The sequence below is a fragment of the Mustela erminea genome, chromosome 18 (assembly GCF_009829155.1).
Source record: "Mustela erminea isolate mMusErm1 chromosome 18, mMusErm1.Pri, whole genome shotgun sequence".
Classification (NCBI taxonomy): Eukaryota; Metazoa; Chordata; class Mammalia; order Carnivora; family Mustelidae; genus Mustela; species Mustela erminea.
In genome coordinates this window covers 24,475,814-24,501,428 of record NC_045631.1, presented here as the reverse complement: position 1 = coordinate 24,501,428, position 25,615 = coordinate 24,475,814, and the positions used below count along the sequence as shown (strand labels likewise).

Here is a 25,615-nt window from a genome sequence, read left to right as displayed (position 1 = left end):
ATCACATCTACAGCCACGAAGGGGCTGCAGAGGCTCAGCCCTAACTGGGAACAAAGACACAGCAGCAGGAGCTGGGACTGAGCCCAGTTATGAAAGTTTTCCCGAGAGTGTTGGGGAGGGGAGACCTCTCACTTCCCCTCTCGATGGTTTTGATCAGCGTGGGAATGCTCAGAGGCTAGGTGGAGAGGCGAGTCCCCAACTTCTTAGTTCTCTGGCTGACCCAGGCTCTGGGACTCAGAGCAGCCTCCTCGCCCTGACAGTCCTCCCACAGCTGAGCTCAGCAGACAGGCCCCGAAGGGGAGCCCTCTCCCTCCCAGGGCAGGAACTGAGCCAACACCTTGTACAGAAACAAGGGAAAACACTCCCTGATTTTTAATCTGACTTCCGATCACAGCGCAATGGGCATCATACACACTTCCAGACCCTGTGGTGGGAAACCCTGATGGGGGGGGGGCGGACAGAGACTCAGAATGGGGGTGGAGGGAATCAAAATCAAATACCTGGAGTGCAGTGGAGGGGGGTGAGGGGGGCCGGACAGGCAGTACATTCCAATGGCTCCCATAAGGGGCAGCCAGAGGCCTGGGTCCCCCATGCCCACCTCAGGTGCCTCAGCTGGGGGTGATAATGATGGGGCAGGTGAGATGCTGCCATCCCTCACCCCATCCCCTGGGTGCACCAGGGGGCAGGGATGCAGGGGATCAAAGGGGGCAGGCCCTCTTCCTTACCCTCCCAGCCACTCCAAGGTGTGGGGAAGGGGAGCCACCTCCTCTGTCTCAGAGGGAGGCTCAGAGAGGGCGGGTCACTTGCCCAAAGTCATGCAACACAGCAGGGACTAGAACCCAGAAATACTGGACTGTCCAAGGTCAGGGCAGTCACTGAAGCACTGTGCTACACCCCACGGATGGAGGGAGGATCAGCTGGGGAAGTGGAAGGGAGAATCAGATTCCCTCTCACACTGGATCTGGATAAATTCCCTACCCATGACCCCTCCCCCAAATCTGCTCCATCACTGCTCTGGGCTACCTGATTTTCTGGTCTATACACTGCAGCTTGGCTACATTGAGGCTGGGTTGATTTATCTGCCCCTCTTCTAACGAGGGACCTTCCTATCATCCTACCACACCAGGGCCCAGGACTTAGCCTCAAGGAGAACTCAGCTAGGGGCAGGGGACACGCACCATTGTTCCCATCCTCCAAGTACCCCAGTAATCCCTCAGGCCGGTCCTAATATCTTTATGGATTTTGTTTTTTCTAAATCGGTACAAAACTGACAGTGATCAGCTCCGGTGACGAGAGGTAGAAACCGGCCAGGCAGCCGGAGAAAATGGGGTGGAGTGAGTCAGGGCATAGGGCCAACTGGTGTTGGGGTAAGGGCGTATCAGATCCTGAGGGCCTCTATCGAGGGGTGGAGGTGTGGGCATATCTCCCCCAAGCACATGGGTCCCCATAATTCTTTTCCTGGTTCTGCCCCTCCCCAGATTTATCAGAGAAAATCTGAGATTCAAGGCAGGCAGGGTCTGGGGCAGTCAGACTGGAGTGGGATGGGGGAGATAAGAGTCTTCACTAGTACAACCTAACCACCCCCTCCCAACCCCGGGAGGCACCACCTTGCCCACCACCAGCCCCCCAAACCCAACATCCCCCAATCTTGCAGACCACCCAACGCAGGAGGGAATAGAGGGCTGGAACCTGGCATCGTGGAAATAAATTTATCCTTTGGGGGATTCCCTCTCCACACTCCATCAAGAAAAAAGTTGTAACCCAGGGGGTGATCTGGCTTTGGGGTCAGGAAGGGGATGAGGGGCACCCGGCAGGGATGGACCATCTTGTTAAGGCTGGAAGGTAGGTTGTTGTGTCTCTGGGGGTTGCTGGGCGGGGAGATCTCCCTGGAAGGGGGAGAGCTCAGCCTTCTCCTCCTGACTGACCTAGGACTCAACCCTCGGACCCCGATTAGGGTCCTTGGGCCACCTGCATCTCTCTGCCCTGTGCCGGTGGTGCTGACGGTCCAGAGGCTGGCCTCATAGAGAAGCTGCCAGGATCTGCGACAAGGCGATGAACGAAATGAGAGCCCTGTGAACGGAGCTGGGGAAGGCGGAGCGGAGGGTGGATAAGATAGCTAAGGACCAACAGATGCTTGGGCAGACAGACACGGGGAAAGAAGATGCAGGGCAATGACAGACACTCTCTCTGGAGAAGACGGGTGGGGGCCCCCACGGCCAAAGCAGCACCTCCCCACCCCCAAGCCCCGCGCTCACCCTCCCGATCCCAAAAGGCCAAGGCGCCCCTTGGGGCCCGGCCGGGCACACGGCGCTAGCTACAGCACTAAAGGCGGCGGGCCCAGGAAGACGGATGCGGAGAGGGGCTGGACCTGGCCGTCGCGGGAGGCTCCCCTCGCCCTCCACCTCTCCCCGCAGGGCCCGCGGCTGCGGGGGCTTGCCAGGGCAGGCCAGCCTGAGTCCTTCCCCGGCGCTCCCCGCCTGAACCACCCTGCAGTCCCCGGGGGGCGGCCCCCGCCTGGCCGGTCGGGGTGCGGCCGCGGGCGGGCGCGACGTCACATGATGGCGCAGCGGTTGCGGCGCAGCGCGCCCTGGAAGCGCAGGGCGGCGTGCACGTGCTTGCAGCGGGCGCAGCCAACGCTCTTGAGCAGCTCGCTGAAGAGCAGCAGGATGTGCCAGTTGTACTTGGCCGAGCACTCCACGTAGCCGCACTTCCAGGTCTTGCGCACCAGGTGTGACACGTTCCAGCGCGGGATCACGCGCCCGCGCTGCAGGTCCCGCTTGTTGCCCACGATGATGATGGGCGTCTCCGAGGTGCCGATCACCCTGCGGGGTGGGAGCGGGAGGAGATCTCAGAACAACACAGCCTGGTCTCCCAACCCCTGGACTTCAAGAAGGGCAGGCTGTGCCTGGTCAATACTGCTACTACTACCCTACCTCTGTCCCGGGCACAGTGCTCAGTCCTCGGGGTGCCTTATATTCTCTAAGGGGAACAACTGATCTAAAAGGTGGGTCTGTTATCCCCATTTGACAGATTTGAAACCTGAGGCTTATCTGCTAACTGGGTTAAAGTTAACAGATACGTGGCCCTGGCAGTTTTGTTCCCAGAGCCCCGGCTCTTACCCACTGCATTAGACTAGTCAGCCACCCCATGGTAAGAACCCAAAAGTGAGTTATTAGGAATAGGGACAATAAAAGGTGTATGTCTGGATGTCTGTGCAGGAACCAGAGGGTATGTCACCAATGCCCTCCCCCCCACCGCCCCCCCTTCACCCTTTCCAGGGCTGTGGGTAGCATTGGAGTCCCCACTGAGGTGGCCCCTCACCTTGTCTCTAGGATCTGCTGGCGGATGGTCTTGACGTACTCAAAGCTGTCAAAGCAGCAGATGTCGTAGACCAGGATGTAGGCGTGGACGCTGCGGAGTCCCCTGCAACAGGCGTCTGCCCACTCCTGCAACACCCGCAGCCAGTGCCAAGGTCAGAGCAAACCTGAGGGCTCCCTTTGCCCCCAGCCACCTCCAGGCATAGACAGAGGGCATTCCCTCCTGCCACTGCACCTCAAGCCTCCCACACCCACACATCCCTAGGAGGCCTGGCCAAGAGCAGAATGGAGGAGCTTGGTGGTGCAGCAGCGGCTTCCCCATCTCCAAGCCAGGATAGGGCAGGTCCCACTGCCTGACCTCTAGAGTCCCGGCACTCACTGTCGTGTGCATTTCTGGAGCAAAGATCTGCCTTGTCCCGTTTCATCGCCCAAACCATTCATGCATTCCTCCATCCACTTGGTCCTCTGTTCAAGTACATGTGTCATGTGCCTGCCTCTAAGAGCCAAGCCCTCTGAGCTAGTTGTTCCATCTGTTGAAATCCTCTGTCTTCCAGTTTAAAATCCTTCTTCCTCCTCCAGGGAGCCTTCCTGCAAGCAGGGGACTACTCCCTTCATTTCTTGTGTGCTAAGAACACTCTGATTCCACCTTGGCCATTAGAGCTGTTTCCATCCCCAGTTCCCTAGTTCTGCTGTGAAGTCCCAAGAGGGTGAGAGCCAGCCAGGCCTGCTGTGTTTTTGTGTTGATTCTCAGCAGGCTATTTCATTGCACTACTTAGGCTGGTGAGCTCTCTGTGGCCTTGAACCCCCCCCTGCTCCATGCTGGGATCCGTGCAACTTCCGCCTACAGCACTGCTCTGAGATTGCTACCCAGAAGTGCTCCTTCTGTTTGCTCCACACTGCCCTCAGGATTGAGAAGGAGAAGACTTGAGGAAAAAAGACTGAGACTAGCTGCATAGTGGGGGCTGACTTAGACCAGGGCCCAAGGGCAGCTCTGGGGAGAGAGAGGTTCCTGAATGCTTATGGCAAATTCTCAGAGAGGGGCTGCTGCTCCAGAGGAAGAGGGCCCTGGAAAGGCTGAGTGTACTGAAGAGAAGATTCCTTAAGAGATTCATTAGCCGGGGCGCCTGGGTGGCTCAGAGTGTTAAGCCTCTGCCTTCGGGTCAGGTCAAGATCCCAGGATCCTGGACTGGGCTCTCTGCTCAGCGGGAAGCCCGCTTCCCCCTCTTTCTCTGCCTGCCTCTCTGCCTACTTGTGATCTCTCTCTGTCAAATAAATTAATAAAATCTTTAAAAAGAGAGAGAGATTAATTAGCCGGTTAACCTTCCAGCAGATGGCAAATGCAAGAGCAGTTGAAGCCAACGGGTGTGTGGAAAGAGGAGGTCTCTGATGTTGGAGGAGGGGGAGGCCTCCGAGGACAGAGGGCACCAGGGTCTTCTCCCTTGAGGGTATGGGCAAAAGACACGGAGGAGGTGCAGGCCTGTGCCCTGCCGGCTTCTGAGTTGCCTTGGGGCAGGGGCCAGGCTCAGAGGACTAGGGCTGGGCTCTCCACCTCAGAGCAGGAATGAAAGAAGAAAGACTCTGATGGCCGGCCTGGTGGAGAGTTCAGTCCGGCTCCAGAAAAGCACATCCCGACTGAAAGGCTTAGGAGGCTGCTGCAGTGCATTTCCCCTGGGAGATGATGTGGCATCTTTTTTGTGTGTGTGTGCTGAGTTTTAACTTTGGTGCAGGGGGAAGATGCTGGGGACAAATCTAAAGCCAGGAACCAGGGGGCTGGATTCTCGGGCCAGGGATACAGGGAAGTGGGCAGTGCCTTCTGGGAGCCTGGGACCCTCTGGTGCATGGGGTTCCTCCTCTCACCCCCAGGAGGAATGGGAGCTAGGGGGAAACGGGCACAGAGGCTCCCACCTTCTTCCAGCTCTCTGCTGGGGAGAGGGAACAGCTGCCAGCCTCTGAGGGTGACAGCCTCACCTCTGCTCCCACATGCTGCCTCCTCCAGGGGGCCTCCAGGCTGCCTTCCCTCCCACTGCTCTCTGGGGGCTCCAAAGAGGAGAGGAGGAAGGCTCCTGATTATTTGGGTTGTGCCTTCACCCCTGATTGAAGGGAGGGAACAGGAAAGCTCAGCTTTTCTTCCAAGCTAGCTCTGTGCGGGGTTCCAGACTGGAAGTGACCATCTTGGGGCTGCATCAAGACTGGGGAGCAGAGGAAACTGAGTCCAGTTCTAAGGACCCGGGAGCTGAGGGAGGCTCGGCCACCTGGGTGCGGACCCTGCATTTGTTGCTCGTTTCTCTAAGACTAGCTTCCTCCTCTGACGGGAGGGGGCTACAGGGGGAACTGCTGAGGCTCAGACCACTTTCCTGGGCTGCCTCTCTGCTGTCATTGGGGAAGAATGTATTTCTCTTCTCAGACAGGGGCCAGTGAGATTCTTAGCTTTTATATTTGATCTTTGAGGATGCAGGGTCCCTTCTCAGTATGTCTCTGCTCAAAGTCACTTTTTTTGTGCTCCAGGGCATCCAGGAGAGTCTAAAACTCAGGATCAACCAGGAAGAGAAAGGACAACAACCCAACAGAAAAGATGGACAGAGGACTTAAGAATTGTGAGAAAAAGGGCGCCTGGGTGGCTCAGTGGGTTAAGCCGCTGCCTTCGGCTCAGGTCATGATCTCAGGGTCCTGGGATCGAGTCCCGCATCAGGCTCTCTGCTCAGCAGGGAGCCTGCTTCCCTCTCTCTCTTTCTCTCTGCCTGCCTCTCCGTCTACTTGTGATCTCTCTCTGTCAAATAAATAAATAAAATCTTTAAAAAAAAAAAAAAAGAATTGTGAGAAAAAGAAATGCAAAAGCTCTTATGCCTATGAAAAGATGCTCAGCTTCAACCATCATCAGAGACACAAACCAAAACCACACCGAGACTATCACATCTCATCTCAGACTGTCAGAACCCCCCAAATTGGACACTAGAGTCTGATGGCCAGGCTTCAGGGAAACCAGTGCTCACATACACTGCTCTCACAACAACAGAAATATGCCACTTTCCTTCCAAACTCAGCTGCATTTATCCTTTGACCTAGCAACGCCGTTTCTGGGGCTCGATTCCACAGATACGCCTCCCCCTGTGCAGAGAGACCATGGACCAGGCTATTGGTGCGGCAGACTGGAAGTTGGACACACAAGAAGGGATGCCATGGTCCCTCTCTCCAGGGGGGTGTGGCACAACCGTGCTACTGACATTCAGATACCAACCCTTGGGGAAAATCTCTAGGTTATAATGTAAGGCAAAAAGACCAGGTGGAGAACTTTTTTTTTTTTTTTCCTGTAAGAAAGGGAGTGGAAGAAGAACACATTTTCTTATTTGTTTAAAGAAACTGGAAGTGTGAATAAAAATCCAGCGAGGATGGCCATTGAGAGTGGGGCAAAATCAGGGTGAAGAGGGCAGGGCGGGACTGGGATTTCTCTGGGTGTACCTTTTTGCAGTTGGGACTTTTTCCCTTTTTCCTTTATGTATTTTTATACAAATGTAGACTTTGAAACTCTGTCTTACCTATTCCAAAACTGGAATTAAATTAAAATTTAATCTACAACACAATGTGAACGAATAAGCCACGCTCAGTGAGCAAGACTGGAAGGGAGACTGCGGACACACTAAGGCCTCCGTTGAAGTCTCCTCGGAGGAGAGGCACGATGCCCTGACCCCGGACACACGGCCCTGACCTCGTGGTTTCCAAGGGGCAGATCAGGCTTTTGTCTTCGGTGTGGGTCCCTCACACCTGGGGCGGGATAGCCTTGTGTCTCTGGACTTGGGCCACAGTCCTCCTGCCCGGAGTTGCCAAGACAGTGCTGAGCCTGAGCCGCTGCCCCAGAGATGGCTGGCTTTGTGGTCACAAGTGGCCAAGCTACGACCCCTGCCTGTCCTTCCAGAGAAACCTCTGAACATTCCCGTCAGGGGCTTCCTTAGGTGAACAAATGCCTCTTAGTGTTGAGCCACCAGAGGGGGAGAGAGAGAGAAGGAAGGAGGACCTGGTCCCTGCAGGGTAGGGAAAGGAGCACTGTCAGCCAGGGCACTGGGGGCACTGGAATCCAACCCTGCAGGAAGGCTGCCCCATGGGCTAGTCCAGAGGTCAAGGGGCACAGTATCAATTAAAGAAAGGCCTTTGGATGAAAGACTGGTCGGGGCCTCCCGTCTCCAAGAACCCACCTTTCCCAGGCCCTCGCTTTTCCTTCTGCTGCCCCTTCTACAGACGCCATGGGTCTGAGAGCCTGGAACACTAGCAAGCATCTAGTGTTCCTGCCCTGCTTTCCACTGCCCCTTCCCCGACCAGTCCCACTCAGCGGACGCAAGGCCGCCAAGCACACACTTACTGTGTGTGTGACCACTGCCTGCTTGTCTTCACCTGACTGTGAGTAGAGTAGTTCCAGGAGAGCACACTGCACATCTGTTCTGCACGCCATCCCATCGACCCTGGCGCCCAGCCTACCACACGTTACTCGCTCATGACATGCATGTGGAATAAAGCGGCACCCAAATGTCGGCTCTAAGCAGGGTGGCCCGCGGTGTGGCACGGAGCCCTTGGAGCCAGAGGATGGGGATGGGGCCAGAGCCCAGAAAAGGTGGGAGACCAGCTTCTCCCCACCCCACTCGTGCCCACTAACCGCTGCCACCCCGCTGACTCCCCAGTCGGCTGCCCCAGCGGGTCCTGGGCCCTCGTACCTGCAGCGTGTTGACTGGGAAGGTGCTGATGGGTGGGAAGTCGAGGATCTGGAGGTCGTGCACGTGGCCGTTCATGACGACGGCAGGCAGGTAGAGGCGGCGGGCGGTGGTGGGCACGCAGGCCTCGCTGAACTCGTTGTACAGGAACTGGCGCACGATGGCACTTTTGCCCACGCCTCGCGCCCCCAGCACGGCCACCCGGTAGGTGGAGACCATGCCTCCCGCCCCGCTCCGCCACCGCGTCCTCGCCGCTGCCTGGGGCTCCCCCGGGCTGCATATTCCAGGGGCTGGGGGCTCAGCCACCGTCAGGACCCACCATTGCTGCCCTTGCTTGCCCTGGGCCCTCTGCGGCCTCCACCTGGACTGTGGGGACAAGAGGTGGGCTTGGTGGGCCCATTTTTCCCTGGATCTGTCCTGTTACTTCCCTACCTCGGGGACTCAGCTGCAGCAGCCGCTGCCCTTCAGCATGCCTTCCCTTTCCCAGAACACCTAGCCACATCTATCCGGAGTCTCTCTATCCTCCCTTCTCCGTCCACTCCCCCCGCCACCCTCTGGTGGGAATCCCTCTTTCTGTATTATGACCTGACTCTTGGCCAAGTCTGGCCCACCCTCGTACCCCCACTAAGGCAGGCTGTAACGCAGAGCAATGCACACTAGATTTGCTCCAATCTGAGCTTTCCCACAGAGCCCGGGGGAGCCGAGTCCAGGGGGGCTCAATGGAGGCGCTCCCAGCATTTTGTGGAGAGAGGTCTTAATTGGGCAGGACGTCTTACAGCCCTGCTGCCAGGAGGTACCTGCCAGCAGCCGACTCAAGTTACCATGACAACCCAAAATATCCCCTATTTCCAAATGTCCCCCAGTGAGAAGTCTGGACTGATGACCGCTTTGGCCCTGGAGCCCTCCACTCGGGGAGCACTTGGTATTAGCACACCCACACAGTGGCCATTGGCAGGACGGGATCCCTCAGGGGAAGCAGGTATTGCCACTTTAGAGAAGGTTCAAGAGGGGGCGAGAAGGGGGCCCAAGGGCAGCTACTCCCCTCCGCAGCGTTGTTGCAGTCCCTCCAACTTCCAAGTTCAAGTTCTGGCTGGTGCATGCCTATAGTCCACTGGCTACATCTCATTTCCTGGCATCCCCCCGAGCTCAGAGGGTCTGGCACACGGCAGGTGCCCAGGAAAGGGCTGCTACAGGCTTGGGCCTTGCTCTGGGTTCAGTCGCTCCTTGCTTGCTTAGTTTTGGTGACTTTAGAGCTTAGGTCTAAACCCCAGCTCTGACATTTCCTAGATGTGGTCCAAGGGTGCATCACCTACCCAATGAGGGCTACGCTCTGCCCATATGTAAAGTGGGGTTAAGAGTCCCTATTCCTGAGATAATCCAAGTCAACTGTCTTCTCTTTCTGTGAGGGATGGTGACCAGGAAGGCTGGTACTAAGCCTGAGACTTCCTGTCCAGGGACTGTTCGCAGGAGGGTGACACCAGCGCCTGCTCCCTGGGCCCAGGGCAGATGGGTGGGCTGGATTCCCACAGGACCATGTATGCATTCTTCTCTGTGGATGCATGTTCTTTCCATATATGCCCAGTTCATGTCTGAATGGCCCTCAGTCTGGCCTGACTCAAAAAGTCCAGTCCACTGGGTACGTGTACATACAGCCTAGTAAAACGTAGGGCCGGATTTGGGGTGAGAGCCATCAAGGTCTGACTCCCAGCTCGGCCACCTAAGAAGTGGCCTTGGGCCAGAGACTTCCCCTGGTGTTGTGATGCCGTGAAAGTGATGCTGAAAGGAAAGCCCAGGGCCCGCAATAGCAGGTGTGCAATTAATAGTGGCCACTGTTGGGTCCAGGGATTCCTCATCCATCTGAGGTTTTCTGAAATCTCAATGGGACTCCTAGCAATCCCAGGAAGGGTCACTAACCACTCTTGCTCATGTACTTGGGGTGTGGGGTGTGTGTGTGTGTGTGTGTGTGTGTGTGTGTATGAGAGACAGAGAGAGAGAGAGACTCTTCTCCCCGTTTTATTGAAGGTAAAACCAAAACCCCAAACCAGAGGCTCAGGCAAGTGGAGACCACACACAGAGCTGAGCTCTCAACTAAAGACTAGGACCCTGATTCCTTTTGCCCCATGTGGTATCCTTTCTCCAACAGGTGTTTATCTACTTCCCTGGGCTTCCCACTGGGGTAAGGGCCTGTCCCTCCTCCTCATAAATCCCTTTAGGCCCTGGGCCCCTCAGGCCTCCCTGGACACTGTCAGCATGGCAGACAGCCTCCGCTTGGTTAATTACATAACCAGCACAAGCAGCTGGGGAGGGGGGCACCTGGGGGAGGAAGAGAGGGCAAGGAATGCAAGAAGAGTCCCCCCACCTCCCTCTGGGTGTGGCCACTTAGAGGGATCTAAGATGTGTCCTACCTGCAGATTCTCCTGGACGCCACACTCCCTGCGCAGAAATCAACCCTTTCTGGAGAATAGCTGGGAAATAAACGGGGATAGTGCTGTAGCCAGGGAGGGGGTGCAAGAGAGGCCACCACTGGGCTGGGGCCAGCCTCCTGGAACTCACCAGGCTCGAGTGTGGCCCTGTCCCTGACTCAGGGGTGATCGGTGCCCCCTCCCTCTTCTCTGGCAGGAGTCCTGGGTCTAAGTGCCTATTAACCCAACGTCCCTAGCTGGGTGGGGACTGAAGGGGGCTGTCCCGAGAATCAGGGCCCAGCCCCCTGAGCGCGACCTCTCGGAGGCCTGCGCTCTGCAGTGAGTCTGCAGACAGCGCCTCAGCAAGAGAGGCAAGAGACGGGGGACACACACGGGGGCCCAAGCCTGCTTCTTTTCCCCTCCCTGGATCTGGACACACGAGTCCTACCCCAGACTGATAGCCCTGGCTTCGCGGGCCCATGGCCGAGTCACACGTCTGCCCGCTGTTTGTCCCCACACGTTCATGTGGGAGTGAGCGGGTGGGGGCGTCGGAGGCTGCTGGGCTCCCCATGACCTGATTGGTGGGAGTCTGGCGGGGGGGGATGCCGGAGCCCTGCCTGCTCTCCGCCTCCAGCACCTTGCAGCCCCCCCTCCCACCGCCGCCAGCTCCCGCTCTCACGTGGCCGCCCCGCGCAGCTTCCCCGCCAGCCAGCCGACCCCCTCCGCCCTCCTCGCCCCTGCCCCCAGGCCCCGCCACCTCGCTCCCACCAGCCCCCGGCCCTGCCCCGCCCGCCTTCCCTCCTCCCGCCGCTTACCCGGGGCCGTCCTAGCTGCCCCCGGCCCTGGCCGGCCGGCCGGCGGGGCCGCGCTCCCCCCGGGCTCCGGCGCTGCCCCTCGGCTCCCCGGCCCGGGGGGAGAGGGGTGGGGGCGCCCCCGGCTGCCCAGTCGGCGCGGGTTCAGCGGCGGGCGCGGAGGGCAGGTGCGGGCGCCGAGGGGGCAAGAAACCTCCAGCCCAGCGCTCCCTCCGGAGCGCGCCGCCCGCTCGCGCCGGCAGGAGGGAGGCGGAGGGGAGCGCAAGGCCGGGCGGCGGCGGCGGCAGCGGCGGCGGCGGCGGCGGCGGCGGGGGGGTGGTGGTGGTGGTGGTGGTGTCGGGCTGGCGTTCCGCTGGGTCCCTGAGCCTGACAGATTCGCTCGCGCGGGCCTGGAAGAATTCTTCTTGAACCCCGAGCCTCCTTTGCACCCCCTCCCGACCCACCCCGCCAGATTTTTAGCTCCCCACTCCCCGAAGGGGGTGGGAGGAAGGCACTGGAGAGGCCCTAAAGCCTTCTGCTGCACTCCAATTCCTTCCCTCTCCACCCCGCCGCCCTCCACGTCCAGACTAGCTTCCCTCTCTAGATCTCCCTCAGACCTTTCCCAGGACAGCGCGCTGGGCGCACCTGTGTGCCCCTCACTCAGTGCTGGCGACAGCGTCCCGCCTCTCCGCCGCCGCACGGCGAACGCCGGGTGGTCACTCTCGCCCTTCGCGGCAGCGGAGCAAGAAGGGCAGACCGGGATCGCCGCAGAGCATAGCTTATCTCCTGCCAGCGAATGACCTCCACTCCCCTAAACCGACTGCCCCCCTCTCTTCTCGAGACCGGGAGATAGCAGCGTTTGCCAGGGGTTGCAGGCACGATCACTTATATATTTATTCTAAAACCACCGGCGACAGCGGCATTCGCCGTCGATAGCTCGCATTCCGCCAGTGTGTACTATGTGCCAGACACCGCGCTCCAAGCTTTGCCTGCGTCCTCAGATTCAATCCTCCCGGTTCTATGAGGTTGCTTTTACAGATGAGACAGCAGAGGCCGAGAGGGGCTGAGTAACTTGTCTTAACTGAAGGGCAAAATTTGGAATACAAAGATGGGGAATCCTTACTTGGGCGGCCCTCCCAGCCCAAGGCGGGGAAGCAGACCCAGCCTCACTAATTCTGTGCTGGGTGAAAAGCCTAGGTTCTGGAGGAGGGCAGGAAGGACGAACTAGTTAGAGTCAGGAGGCTCAGAGGAGGCAACTTTGAAGGAAGGAGCCTTGAAAGAAGTGGATTTGGGGCAGCGGGTGGGAGGGAGGCTGTGGGAGAGGAGGGCTACAGGTGAGGGAAGGCAGGAGCAGGTACAGAGCTTTGCAAAGGGAGTGCTAGGAGCAGAGAGCCCAGGGCCTGCAGCTTGGTGAGAGGAGGCAGGGAAGGGGGTTGAGGTAAGGTCTCAAAGGCGGTGCTTGCTGGGTAAGGACTTGGATTAGCCCTGGGCCGGATAGGAAGGCGGTGAAGGGTCTCTAAGCAGGGCAGCCACCTGGCCCAGAGTTGCAAAAATGAATTTTTATTTGCCTGCAGGTCAGAGAGAAGGAAAGGCAAGCTCAGAGCCCTCTCCCGGGCTTTACCCCTGGAACCCAGCATTACCCACTACGACTTTCTAGACTTTCTATTACTCATGGGCTCCAGATTCCTCACCGAGCCAGTTTCCTCCTCCCTTTGGGCTCTGCATTTTGGGCATGTTCCCAACTGCTCCTCCTCCCTCTCCCATCCAGACAAAGCATAGTGGTTATGAGCCTGGACCTCAGAATTGGACAGATCTGGGTTTAAATCCTGGCCCACCTTCTTACTATGTGACTAAAGGCTCGTAACTTGAACTTTCCTAACTCTATTGCCTTATTTGTAAAGTGGAGATGTGATCAGTTGTCCTCAGGGCCTAAAGGAGCTACAGGTACAGAGAGGTTTTTTGTTGTTGTTTTTGTTTTTAGGTGTAGAGAGTTTTTAATCACAGTGTAGGACCTGGAGGAAGTCTCAACGTGTGACCTCTATTTTTTCTTGCCTTTTAAAAAGACATACAGCTATTCATATGGGAGGTTGGACACCACCTTGGGAAAGCGTTTCCATTTATTCTAGCTGGGGTCTTAGGGCATTGGGTTGGGGTATGAGAGGGACCAGGAAGCAGCTAGAAGCAAATACAGGGCTGAGAAGGATATGGCTTCCTCCCAGAAATATTCCACCTGGAAGAATTTGCAGAGAGAAATCAGATTTTATGGGCCCTTTGTGGGGCCACACCAGGGGCACTGAGAGCATTTCCTAACTTGACTAAATTGTCTACAGCACCATCCGTCCTCTGTTGTATCTCGAAATCATTAATGCTTACTTTGCCCAAAGATCTCAGACTTTATGTCTACTCCCCTGGCCATGACTGCCACCCCCCATGCCATCACCCCCACTCTCCATTTTCTGGTTCTATTTCAGCCCAAGTGGAGTAGAAATATAATTTGTGATGCTCACACTCATGCCTTGGTGCCAGGCTTCTCAGAAACTTCTCTTGCTAGGAGAATACAAAGCCATAGGTTAATTAAGGGATCTCATCCTTGCCTTCATTGGTAGGTCATTTAAAATAGTATTTTTAAATAAAAAACAAGCAGCCACAGTACTAACATAAAATGTAAAATATGCCTGCATTTAATATTTAGCTAGGTCATTTAGTTTTTTGAGAGTCACTTTGGGCTGAGAACTTACACTGGCAGGGCCTGCTCCCTCTCTAATTACCTTGGTGAAAATGTTTGAGGCGCCCTGTCCTGGAGTCTGTCTGACCTTGAGCCTCACGTGGCTCTGGTTCAGCTGGGGATGTCTGAGATGCAAGCTCACTCTCTGGGGGAGATGTACGACATCTGCTACAAGTAGATTGGGTACTACAAGTAGATCCCAAGGCCCAGACACCCAAGTGGGACAGAATAAACAAAGACCATGCTGATTGCTTTTTTTGCACCCCATCACAGCTCAAAACCCCACTGAGCTTTCAGAGGTTGTTTGGCCGGATTCTGGAGCCTAAGACCGGAAGTGGAAAGTGAATGAAACCAGGGAGGGAGAGCTAGAGGCTGCTTGTGAACATCCTCCTCTAATACCCGTATGGTGTGAAGGAGCCGCTGAGCTGTCCTCTCTGTCCCAGAGCGCTGGGACAGTCCTGTTTCAAAGTGATACTTCGGGAGATTAAGTCCTTCTGGGTCCAATCAACCTCCAAATCAGCCTTCCGAACCTTGTTGGCAGCATCACGAATGGCAGGGCAAAAGCTAAATGAGAAACTGAGATGGCAAGTTTGCAGCCAACTCGGAAACTTTTCAAGAAACATCCTTGTTGCTAATAACATGTCTGGGGGCTGGTTGGGATTCTAGGATTAGTGCTCAGGAGATAGAAACGGGTAACAACGGGGGAGGTGTGATCGTTCCCAAGTGCCACACCAGGTATTAAAATAAACAGGCTCTTGCCTCCTGGAGCTGGGGGTGGCAGGGAAGAGAAATCTGGGTCCAAGCAAAATCAGAAAAAGCATCAATGCATGAGGTGGGAGTAGGAAGGCTCAAACCCCGGAGTCCTCAACTGTTTTCAGGCTTCAGAAACAACGTACCTGAGATCTCAGTATTTCCTAGTTGCCATTCTGGCAGCTGAGAAAGTGCAATGGGAGGTCAAAGCCTGGGGCCAGCGTGGCCTGCTCTTAGTTCTATGTACTGGTAACTTGGGGGCTTAGCTGGGCCAGCCACTAGCCTGGTGGTTGAGTGCAGAGGGACAACGGAGGGCCTATTACAGAACTCTCAGGAGAACTCAAAGGGAAATCCGTAGTATCTTGGGGTAAGGACACACATAGGGCGTCTGTCACACCTTACCTGAAAAGTGGGGAATTTAATGCCAGATTCACGGGGTATGGTAGGCAGGTATCATGTGCGTGAAAATTGCTTTCCCATTTTTCCTTTTTTTTTTTTTTTTCCTAGAATGGTTCTGGACAACTGCCATTTTATTTGGCAACTTTTTTTTTTTTAATATATTTTAAAAAACTGAGGTATAGGCGAAATACAATGTGTTCAATTCAGGTGTACATCGCGGTGATTCCACAATTACATACACTATGAAACCTTCGCCCCAGTACGTGTACTTTACAACCCGTCACCATGTGGAACTTTCACATTACTGACTGTATTCCCTTTGCCGCTCACCCCTGTGACTTATTTTATAACGGGAAGTTTGCATCTTTTCATCCCATTCTCCTATCTCACGGATACCCCACCGTCCCAGAGCTTCAGCATTTCTTCCCGTTACAGAACACCAGCATTCATTTAAGAGTAAGTAGGCAGGGGCGCCTGGGTGGCTCAGTGGGTTAAAGCCTCTGCCTTCGGCTCAGGTCATGATCCCAGGGTCCTGGGATCGAGCCCCGCATCGGGCTCTCTGCTCAGCGGGTAGCCTGCTTCCTCCTCTCTCTTGGCCTGCTTCTCTGCCTACTTGTGATCTCTGTCTGTCAAATAAATAAATAAATAAAAATCTTTAAAAAAAAAAAAAAGAGTAAGTAGGCATATCGGAGTGTCTTTCTCTGGTAGCTGATTTTCGACCCCAGCTGCACGGTACAAATCCCGGGAGTTCTTCTAAAATGCAGATAGCCCCCACGCCCCACCTGAGCCTGGTTGAGCACAAATCATTGGGTTTTTGAAACTTTACATGTGGTATTCATGTGCACCCAAGAGTTGAGAGCCTCTGAGGGGCAACTGGCTGGCTCAGTCAGTGGAGCGTGCCACTCTTGATCTCAGGGTTGTCAGTTCGAGCCCCACATTGGGTGGAAATTACTTAAAATCTTAACAAAAATGTTGAAAGCCTCTGCCCTGAGAGTTTGCCCGACCTGGTATCATTCTTAGTTGGTGAATCCCGACAGATTTCAGAAAGGCCCATCCCTCTTCATTTCTTTAACTTGGAACCTTAACAAAGACCAACCCTGGCCCCGCTACTTCCCAAGTGTCATTCCTGTCACAGCTTGAGCGAACCGCAACCCCGCAACATGACAAGCAAACAGTTGCTGGCTTCCAAAGACCGTTCTTTCACGGAGTCTGGACACCCAAGTAATGAAAGCGGCTACTGCTGAGCACCGTGCAAAGCAGCTAATGCACAGTCACTCTAGTGGTGACAGGTTCAGGTCCTAGTCTGAGGGCATTTGGGGTTGGATCCCTCAGCCTCCTTCCCCCGCTCCAGGTTGTGAGACTTCACAGGCTGTGGCTCATCAGAATCTAGGGTGGGGCCTCTAGCTTGACACCACCTGGGTCCTGGGCTCCTGCGATGCAGGTGACTAGACTTGAACTCTTAAGGAAGCCTGCTTTCCAGCACTGATTCTATTCACTGGGAAACACATGAGGCCCAAGTTCAGGTCCCAGCAGCTTTTAGGCATTTCGAGACAAATCATCCTGGGTAACAGAAAACTGGTGAGTAGTTCTGCTGTGCTGCCTCTGCTTCCAGGGCCCTATCAGGGGCCCTGCCAGGGAACGCAGCTGGCTCCCGCAAGCAGGTCCCGCCTGTGGTGGCGGTACAGGGCTTGGTTAACAGGAGCCTCTGCAAAAGGTACAGGATTCCTCCTCAGGTCAATCTTATTTCATCTGGCTGAATCCTGGGAGGGTTGGGGCAGCCGAAAGAAAAGTTGTAATAGTATGGTTCTTAATGCCCCCACCCCGCTCCTGGGCAGCAGTGTTGTGTCCGAGAGTGTCAGTTTTGGAAGCAAAGGATACACCACAAACTTCATTTTGTGTAAATGAGTTTATTGACGAAGACACAAGGTCAAGCTTCCCCCCAACCCCCACCCTCCCCAAGAACAGATCCAAAGAATGATAAGCATTCTTGGGGCACCATTTACCCCTCCCACTCCCAATTTCTCTTCAGAGTCCCAAGCTGCACAACACAGACACACGAAACAGGCTTGGGCAAGGATAGACACTCAGGGAATCTCTGACCAGCAAGAGTTCTGGGTGTGTGCGTGTTTCCCTGCCCTTCGTATGACACCGGCCGACGTTACAAAGACAAACCGAGGCAGAGGAGAGAGTGGAGGGCAGGCTCCACTGCATCTCCCCACTTCAGCCGAACTCAACATGGGCCAAAAGGGAAGCTGCAGGGGAGGCAATAGGTGCTGTCTCTTCAGGAGAGAGGTCCTCTTCCACGGAACAGAATCCCTTCCTAACCACACAGGGCAGCCTCCCCAAGGCGTGAAGAATTCCCGGACTGGCTCAGGAAGGTGAGCTGAGAACAGCAGCGGTTACACACTGCTGCTGGGGAGGTTGACAGAAGCCTCGTGTCGGGGGCAGAGGGACATACTCTGGTATAAAACTGTTCTGTCTGCTTAGATGACACATACACTTCCTTGTGGAACAGCAGTTTGCTCTGAGATGAGAACACGGTATTTGTAGTGTGAACCTTCTTCATTGCCTGTGTCCATCCGGCTCCACGAATGATTTGCCAACAAGGAAACTACCAGCCCGCTTTTCTACCTAACACATATATGCCCTGTGCTACTTCCTATTCTCCACATGCCTCAGGGGTGCTGAGTGCAGGACGCGAGTTCCTCCCCTTTTCCCCGTAACCCTGTCCCAGTCATTCTTCTCGTGGAATCTCAAGGTTTAGGAAACTGCTTTGGGGGACCCACTCCCCCCAAGCTCTGTAGCTAGTATGAATCAGGGTCATTTAAGACATGATTGGACTCTGGGGTGGCTTCTGCTCTTGTTTTCTAGGATTCCTCTTCTTGGCACTCACTCTGAGGTCTGAGTTCAACGTGAGTCCTTTGAGCCCCAAAGTGCCTGTTACTTGTATAGGGCAGCTGAGAAGAGCGGTCATGTTCATAGATCCTGAATACTGGGTACCAGGCAGTGTGACAAGTGCCCACAGATGTAACAGTGTGGACGCTGCTACAGTTGGTGCTTTGGACCCAAAGCATCCTTTGGCAAAACACACCCAAAGTGTTAAGGAAGGGGATTTCACACCTCCCACCTTCTGAGAGAGGACAAGATTGCCTGACCCTCTGAGATGGTCCCAACTGCTGTGGAGCCTAAGTAATAGGGCAGATCAGAAAGCTAATGGGATGGAGTCTGTGGCCTCTCTGAGCACACCCCGTCTCACTTGATCTGCACCCGCCCTGCTGGCCTCAGGAACTGGGGCTCCAGGAGCACGTGGGGAAAGTGTACGCTCTCACTCTGGCATCTGGGGGTACCTTCCAGTGAAGAGAGATACTCTGCTGCCACCTGATGCCAAGGAACGGACTGCCAAAATCAGTGTGGAGTATGAGAAGAGCCATAAAGGAGCAGGCACGGAGAGGGGAAGAGAAAGGCATTGAAGAAAGGAAAATCAGTGAGACACTCCTGTAGTGAAAACAACACTGATGGGGATTTAGGAGACCAAGTCTCCACCCCGCCCAACAGCTAAAAGGCCTCAGGCAGCTAACATCTGTTTACCTTTTGTCTTTTGCCTTTTGTCTTTTTCCATTTTAGGAAAAACAGGGCTGGTGTTATTAGTTAAAGTCTGTTTTAACACTAAAACCATGATTTTTGATCTGAATTGGACCTGAGAATTAAATTAAATCCAGGGAAGGGAGTGAGGGAAGCCCATTTTGGTTCCTGTTCCCCATCTCTACAAAAACTCCTTGGTCAGCGTGATCTGTGTGTTAGATGGAGGGAAAGGAATGTATTAAGTTCTAATCTCTCTAAGCTGTAGGACCGAGAGGTCCTATATGCTGCCCCCAAAGCACCTGACAAGGAAGACCCCCATTCCCAACTGCAGAGCTATCAAATGAGGTAACACGGGGTAGGTGGAACTACAAGGAAAGGGAGTTTGGAGACAGAAAAAAAAGTGAAAACCCAAATGACAAGGGACAAGGTGGCCACGGATAAGGAACCCCTCCCAGGGTGGGCAAAGAACCACATCTCTTCCTCCAGGACTGTGTGGTTCCTGGCGGTCAGTTGTTTTAACACTTTCTACCAGGGATGACGCTATTCCCTCTCCTTCTCGTATGTACAAAAATATAAAACAATAAAGTGCAGTTTATGTTTCAGTGACACTTTTCCTTGCTTTAATATTTTTTGTCTTTTTCTGCTTTTGAAATGAGCTCTCAATTACAAAATATCAAACTACACTCAAAAATGCCAGCCACTGGCACACTACGGAGAAGCTCACAAGTAAGGACAGATCGCAGCGGCAGGTGGCAAGAGGTGGGACGTGATCGAAGCAGTGGTTACAAATGTTCACAGGAAGCTAAAACTATCCAACAGGTTGTGCCCTAATGTTAGCACAGATTACACTAGTCACTACCTTGGTGGGCGGCCTCAGTGTGTTTGGGTTCAGATTCTACACGGCAATACAACTTCTTCCAGTTAAGAGTTCTTGGCTTTGCACCAATCACAGCGTGGCCGGAGGGCCCCGGACCAGTCTATTAGTTTTTCAAAATGCTGTCGTAGACCTGATAGATGTACTGGGAGACTTCAGGAGCTCTGCACTTCAGTGACAGCTGTTAGGAGGAAAAGGAAAAGATTAGTATGGAGGCTGGCATGAGCTCAAAAGGTATCCAAGACTCAATTCAAGAAAATCTCTTTCTGTTTCAAAGAGAGAGGAGCTTCTGTCACTGAGAAGCCAAACCAGGAGATTCTGGTAAGAAGTTCTGTGGGTTTGAAATATTCAATTTAATCAGTGTCAAGTTGTGCTGTGTTTCCACCTACATTCTCTGTGGGTCCACAAGATTTGTAATACTAATACTAAATACCAATACTAATATTAAACACCTCAAAACCCCTGGCTGTAAGGGAAAAGCTGCTCCAGGGCTTTGCTAAGAGTCACAGGGGTTATTACCAGATGAGAAGGTAAGGGCTAAACCCTAACTCGCTGGTGGTCACTTCGACTGCCTGCCCCAGTCTCCCACTCAGATAAGGATGGTTATGTCAGGCCCGGTTCAACAGGATGTACGATCAAGTGAAATAAAAGTGCGGTACGTCCAAGGTACTAGTCCTTTCTGTCTCACATCGAGGACGCCAAACACACTGTTAGGGAAGGAAAACAAGAACATGAGAGACTTCGCGTACGCAGACAACGATTCATGGCAACAGCTTCCTCACACACTTGCTGCCTCCTCCAACAGGCAAATCAGACACTCCTGAGGCCGCTCCTCTGCCCCCTCGCTTCCTCCCATCTCACAGTTACCAAACCAACATAAAGACACTGAAAATGATTTCACTGCTGAAACACTGAGGTTTTCACTTGGAGGTTCAATGAGCACAAAACTTAAATCCAGATTCGAAATCTTTGTATCAGATTAGGAAAAATATTATTGACACTACATAATAGAAACCTGCAAACAGCATTTAGAACCACAGAATTTAATGTTTGCTTTCTGCATTACTGACAATATTGTCCTCCTCTGTTAGGGCCGACAGGTAGAAGTTGTCCTTCATGATGCAGCACTATGAGATTTTAGAGTCTTTAACCTCTTTATTCTCAGACACCAGATGATTTCACACAATACACAAAAGATGAGACTGTTTTTGGCAAAAATATCAAGATATTGGTCAGCCCTGAATTTCTTGAAAAACCTCACATCCTCAAAACTTAAAGTCGGATTTAAAAAATGCAAAGGACAGGGGCGCCTGGCTAGCTCAGCTGGTAGAGCACGTGATTCTTCATCTCAGGAGTTGTGAGTTCCTGCCCCACCTTGGGCATAGAGATTACTTAAAAAAAAGGGGGGGGGGCAAAAAACAAAACAAAGCCAGCCAAACAAAGGAACATCAAAAGAGGCTCTATTTATTTACAGCTTTAATATTCAGTCTGTAAGGCACTTCCAAAGTTGCTGCTTGACATTAATCAGGAAGACAATTCTGACAAATGTTAACACACACACACACACACACACACACACTCCCAAACAAAAAACCCCAACTACTTTAAGAATATAAATATGCATAGAACACAGCTCCCTACTTCGTTCAAAGCTGCAGCCATGGCATGTCCCTGACTTTCAAGCTCCCTATAGAGGCAATTCTGTACCTCCTCCTCCACAGCCTCTCCACTGTCACTGTTGTGGAAAATTCTTGTGGGAGAGTAAGTGGGTTCAGAAGAGGAGGAGGAGAGGAAGCTAAAAAGAGTAAGAACAGCCTATGGGAGTTAACTCTTAGACTAAAGAGGGGTGGTTCCTCTCCCCCAAAATATTTTTTCCACATCTTTGTAACAATACTTGAACATCTACCAGTTGGGAGACAGACTTTTTTTTTTTTTTTTTTTGGGTTCATGACTGATAAGGAAATGCCTCCCTCTTCAAAAGCCCGATCTGCCAAGGCCAACAATGGGAGGAAAGGGGAGCAGTCATGGACTGATCAGACCTGGACTTTGAGTTTCTGGTGCTCTTTGGAAAGGGGCGGGGGTGGTGGTGATGAGGAAGAATCAGTCTCTCCCTCTCTCTCTCCCCTATATCATACTACGCTCCTCCATTCCCCTCCCCCACCAACCGCCAAGCCATGCCAATCTTTAACAAAGGGTTGGGTTTAGACTTAAAACTCATTTGTTGCCTTCCAACTAGTACAGCTAAGACAAGCTAGAATGAATTACAAAGAAAAAGAAAAAAGACAAGAAAAAAGAAAGGAAAAGAAAAAGGATCTTGTTAAATCCTGAAGCAAGTACAAGGGAAACATACATTATAAGAACAAAGCAGCTACAGAATTTGACTTAAAAAGCTAGGACTCTGTGACTCATTTTGTATGGCTTCTAAGGGAAAAGAGACCTTATTAAAGTTTTAACTTTTGAACTGCTGGTCTACTTATGTGAGATATCTTTAATATCAACCACTCAGGAATTATCACCCCTCTAGGCCCATCAAGGAAAGAAAAGTCACTTTTCACGGCTAAGTAAGCCAAGGGCTTAACATATCTGCTTCTGGTTTATAGTCTGGAACACGCTGTTCCACCAGAGACAAGTTATCTTTCCAAATAAGATGTAGTTACTTGGAGTGATGGGGCCTCATCCTTATAGGATAAACATTTCAATACAGTAAGGACTGGGTAAAGGGTGGGGGGAGCGATTTATCAACCCCTTAGGAGGCTAAGGGACCACTGGTCCTCCTGCATTAGTACTGGTTCAACCAGATTGCTCTCCTCCTTAATACCTAGTGGAGACAGAGTAATATTGTAATGGGTGTTTAGGGTGATAGAGGAAAGGGGATGGACCCACGGGATTCTTAAGTCTGTAGCACCATTTAGGGAATGGATTAGGTCTATATCAGATGTTGAGATGGAAAATTTGGATTGTTCTGTGGGCAGAAGAAATCTAGTCACCAGATGGATGGAAAACAGGAGAGAGGGCAGGTTGGTGTGGCTATAAAAAGGCACCAGGAGTCAAGGTGGCTCAGTGGGTTAAGCATCCAACTCCTGATTTTGGCTCACGTCATGACCTCAGGGTTGTGAGATCAAGCCCCACATTGGGCTCTGTGCTCAGTGGCAGTCTGCTTAAGATTCTCCATCTCCCTCTCCCCCTACTCTCTCTCAAATAAATAATCTTAAAAAAAAAAAAAGGCATCATGAGGACAAAATCCCACTGGATTCTTACAATTGCACATAAATCTGTAATTATCTCAAAAATAAAAATTAAAAAAAAATACATAGGCAGCCCTTTCCTTTTGCAGCCATCACAGAAGCACCAGCGGCCAACATGAAGTTCAATCCCTTTGTGACTTCTGACCAGAGCAGGAACCGTAAATGGCATTCCAGTGCACCCTCCCATATTTGCAGGAAGATGATGTATTCCCCACTTTCCAAAGAGCTGAGACAGTACAATGTGCGATTCACGGCCATCCGAAAGCATGATGAAGTACAGGCTGTGTGAGGACACTGTACAGAGGTCAGCAAATTGGCAAAGTCGTCCAGGTTTACAGGAAGAAATACGTCATCCACACTGAACGAGTAGAGCAGGAGACGGTGGACAGCACACCGTCCACGGGGGCACTCACCCTGGCAAGGGGGTTAGCAATAGACTCTAACTGTATAAAGACTGCAAAAAGATCCTTGAGCAGAAAGCCAAATCTCATGAAGCAGGAAAGGAAAAGGGCAAATATAAAGATGAAACAATTGAGAAGCAGGAATAGGGTAATCTTATGTATGACTGTAATTAAAAACTGTTAAAATGGAAAAAATATATATATAGGGGAAGAAATGTCTTTCAACAGGTGAATGGATAAGCTGTTGTACACCCATATGGGGGACTACTACTTGGTCATAAAAAAGAACTTTAGATACTTATTTAATGACCTGGGTAAATGTCAAGAGTATGGTGCTAAATGGGGAAAAAAAAAATCTCAAAAAAGATTCCATACTGTAAGAATTTAAATTTATATAGCATTCGTGTGAAAGCCTATAAAGGGAGACGGGGAAGAAGGAATGTCTGTGGTAATGGACGGTTCTGGGTCCTGCCAGTGGTGGTGGTTATCTAAGTCTATACACGTATGATAAGACTGCACGGTGCTATACGCTCCCTGACTGCCACCACCAGCAACAACAAATAGTAATGTAGGACTTGGAAATATCTGAGTAGGGTCTATAGTTTAGCCAGTAGTGTTGTACCAACATCAATCCTCTATTTGAAAATGTACTATGGGGGTGCTTGGCTGGCTCAGCTGGTACAGCATACAGCGCTCGATCTCTAGGTCGTAAGTTAGAGCCCCATATTGGGCATGGAGCCTGCTTTAAAAAAAGAAGAAAAAAAGAAAATGTACTATAAGTGTGTAAGATGTTATCAATGGGGAAAACTGAGTGAAAGATACATGGGAACTTGGAACCATTTAAAAATTTTTTTTGTGGGTCTCATATTATTTCAAAACAAAAAGTTAAAAATTTTATTTTATTTATTTTTTTTTTTTTAAAGATTTTATTTATTTATTTGACAGAGAGAAATCACAAGTAGATGGAGAGGCAGGCAGAGAGAGAGAGGGAAGCAGGCTCCCTGCCGAGCAGAGAGCCCGATGCGGGACTCGATCCCAGGACCCCGAGACCATGACCCGAGCCGAAGGCAGCGGCTCAACCCACTGAGCCACCCAGGCGCCCAAAAAGTTAAAAATTTTAAACAGGGGTGGTTTGTCAAGCATCTGCCTTCAGGTCAGGTCATGATCCCGGGTTCTGGGATGATGTCCTACATCGGGCTCCCTGCTCGGCAAGAAGCCTGCTTCTCCCTCTCCCACTGCCCCTGCTAGTGTTCCCTCTCTCACTGTGTCTCTCCTCTGTCAAATAGATAAATAAATTCTTTAAAAGAAAAAAAAATTAACCAAATTATATTTAAGACAGTGACATTAAGAGGTCCTTCTCAAAATTCTCATTATCCTTACAATGAACACCATAGGAAAGGTCAAGAGATAGCCTGAATTCTAAGCACAACACACCTACCAACAAACTACATGATCTTGAACAAGTTGCTAATCATTCCTTATTTTAATTTTAATTTTTAATTATTTATTTTTAAAAGATTGTATTTATTTATTTGACAGAGAGAGATCACAAGTAGGCAGAGAGGCAGGCACAGAGAGAGAGAGGGAAGCAGGCTCCCTGCTGAGCAGAGAGCCTGATGCGGGGCTCCATCCCAGGACCCTGAAATTATGACCTGAGCCAAAGACAGAAGCTTAACCCACTGAGCCACCCAGGTGCCCCCCTCCCTTTTTTTTTTTTTTTTTTTAAGAGAGCAGGAGAGAAGGTGGTTAGAGGGAGAGGGAGAGAATCTTAAGTAGACTCCAAGCGCAGCAGCACGGAGCCAAACATGGGGCTTGATCTCAAAAGCCTGAGATCATAACATGAGCTGAAAGCAAGAGTCAGACGCCTGAACTAACTGAACCACCCGGGCGCTCCAAGTCGTTAATCATTCTCAACTTTGGTTTTCTCATCTGCAAACTAGGAGTAATCATGCTTCTTTAACTTAGCTGAGATGAAAGACTGTATACAATAAAATGGATGATAAAACAAAACTCTCTCTCTCTCTCTCTCTGAGCACATTTCTAAGGAAGAAAATGGAAGTTATTTTACAAAACCTTGATTTTATAGTGAAGACCTGCCCTTCCAAGAACAGCACAGAAGGGCTTTTTCCTTTCTTAGGGAACTCAAAGTAAATGATGGGGATTTTCTTTCCAAAAAAGACAAGATTGTTGGAGGACAAGGTGGGTGGGAGGAGTGTCTACTTCATGGAGGAAGCCTGAAGTTCCCCACTCACAAAAATCTAGCCTGACAGGACCAAGCACGTGTGCGCACACACGCACACACACACTTTCCCAGCTACTTCAAGGGAGGGAACTAGTGGGGAAAACACCAAGAATTCTCAGTTCTGGGTGGTACTATTCCCTTGATGAATGCTAATGAAAACAGACTTGGCTGTTAAAATTACGGAATGCGG

General features: G+C 52.1%; 2 protein-coding genes and 1 pseudogene across 4 annotated transcripts in view; 1 reads left to right on the top strand and 2 right to left on the bottom strand.

Moving 5' to 3' along the window:
* Positions 1–341: 341 nt before the first annotated feature.
* Positions 342–11,526, bottom strand: RASL10B (RAS like family 10 member B). Of its 2 annotated transcripts, none has more exons than XM_032321349.1 (5): positions 11,232–11,526; positions 10,420–10,479; positions 8,018–8,380; positions 3,322–3,446; positions 342–2,822 (listed from the first exon to the last, which is right to left on the bottom strand). In XM_032321349.1, the coding sequence occupies exons 3-5, from the start codon at positions 8,231–8,233 to the stop codon at positions 2,552–2,554; spliced, it is 612 nt and encodes a 203-aa protein (XP_032177240.1). In that variant the 5' UTR covers positions 8,234–8,380; positions 10,420–10,479; positions 11,232–11,526; the 3' UTR covers positions 342–2,551. The 2 variants fall into 2 exon arrangements, with proteins under 2 accessions (XP_032177240.1, XP_032177241.1); XM_032321350.1 differs by lacking the exon at positions 11,232–11,526 and adding an exon at positions 10,568–11,105.
* Positions 11,527–17,857: 6,331 nt separating this feature from the next.
* Positions 17,858–25,615, bottom strand: part of AP2B1 (adaptor related protein complex 2 subunit beta 1) — a 129,130-nt gene continuing 121,372 nt past the window's right edge. For both annotated transcript variants that reach the window (XM_032319599.1, XM_032319600.1), the window contains one exon: positions 17,858–19,718. In XM_032319599.1, coding sequence (XP_032175490.1) covers positions 19,644–19,718 — 75 coding nt within the window. In that variant the 3' untranslated portion in view covers positions 17,858–19,643. The remainder of the gene's footprint in view (positions 19,719–25,615) is intronic.
* On the top strand, positions 22,874–23,330 carry LOC116577002 (annotated as a pseudogene).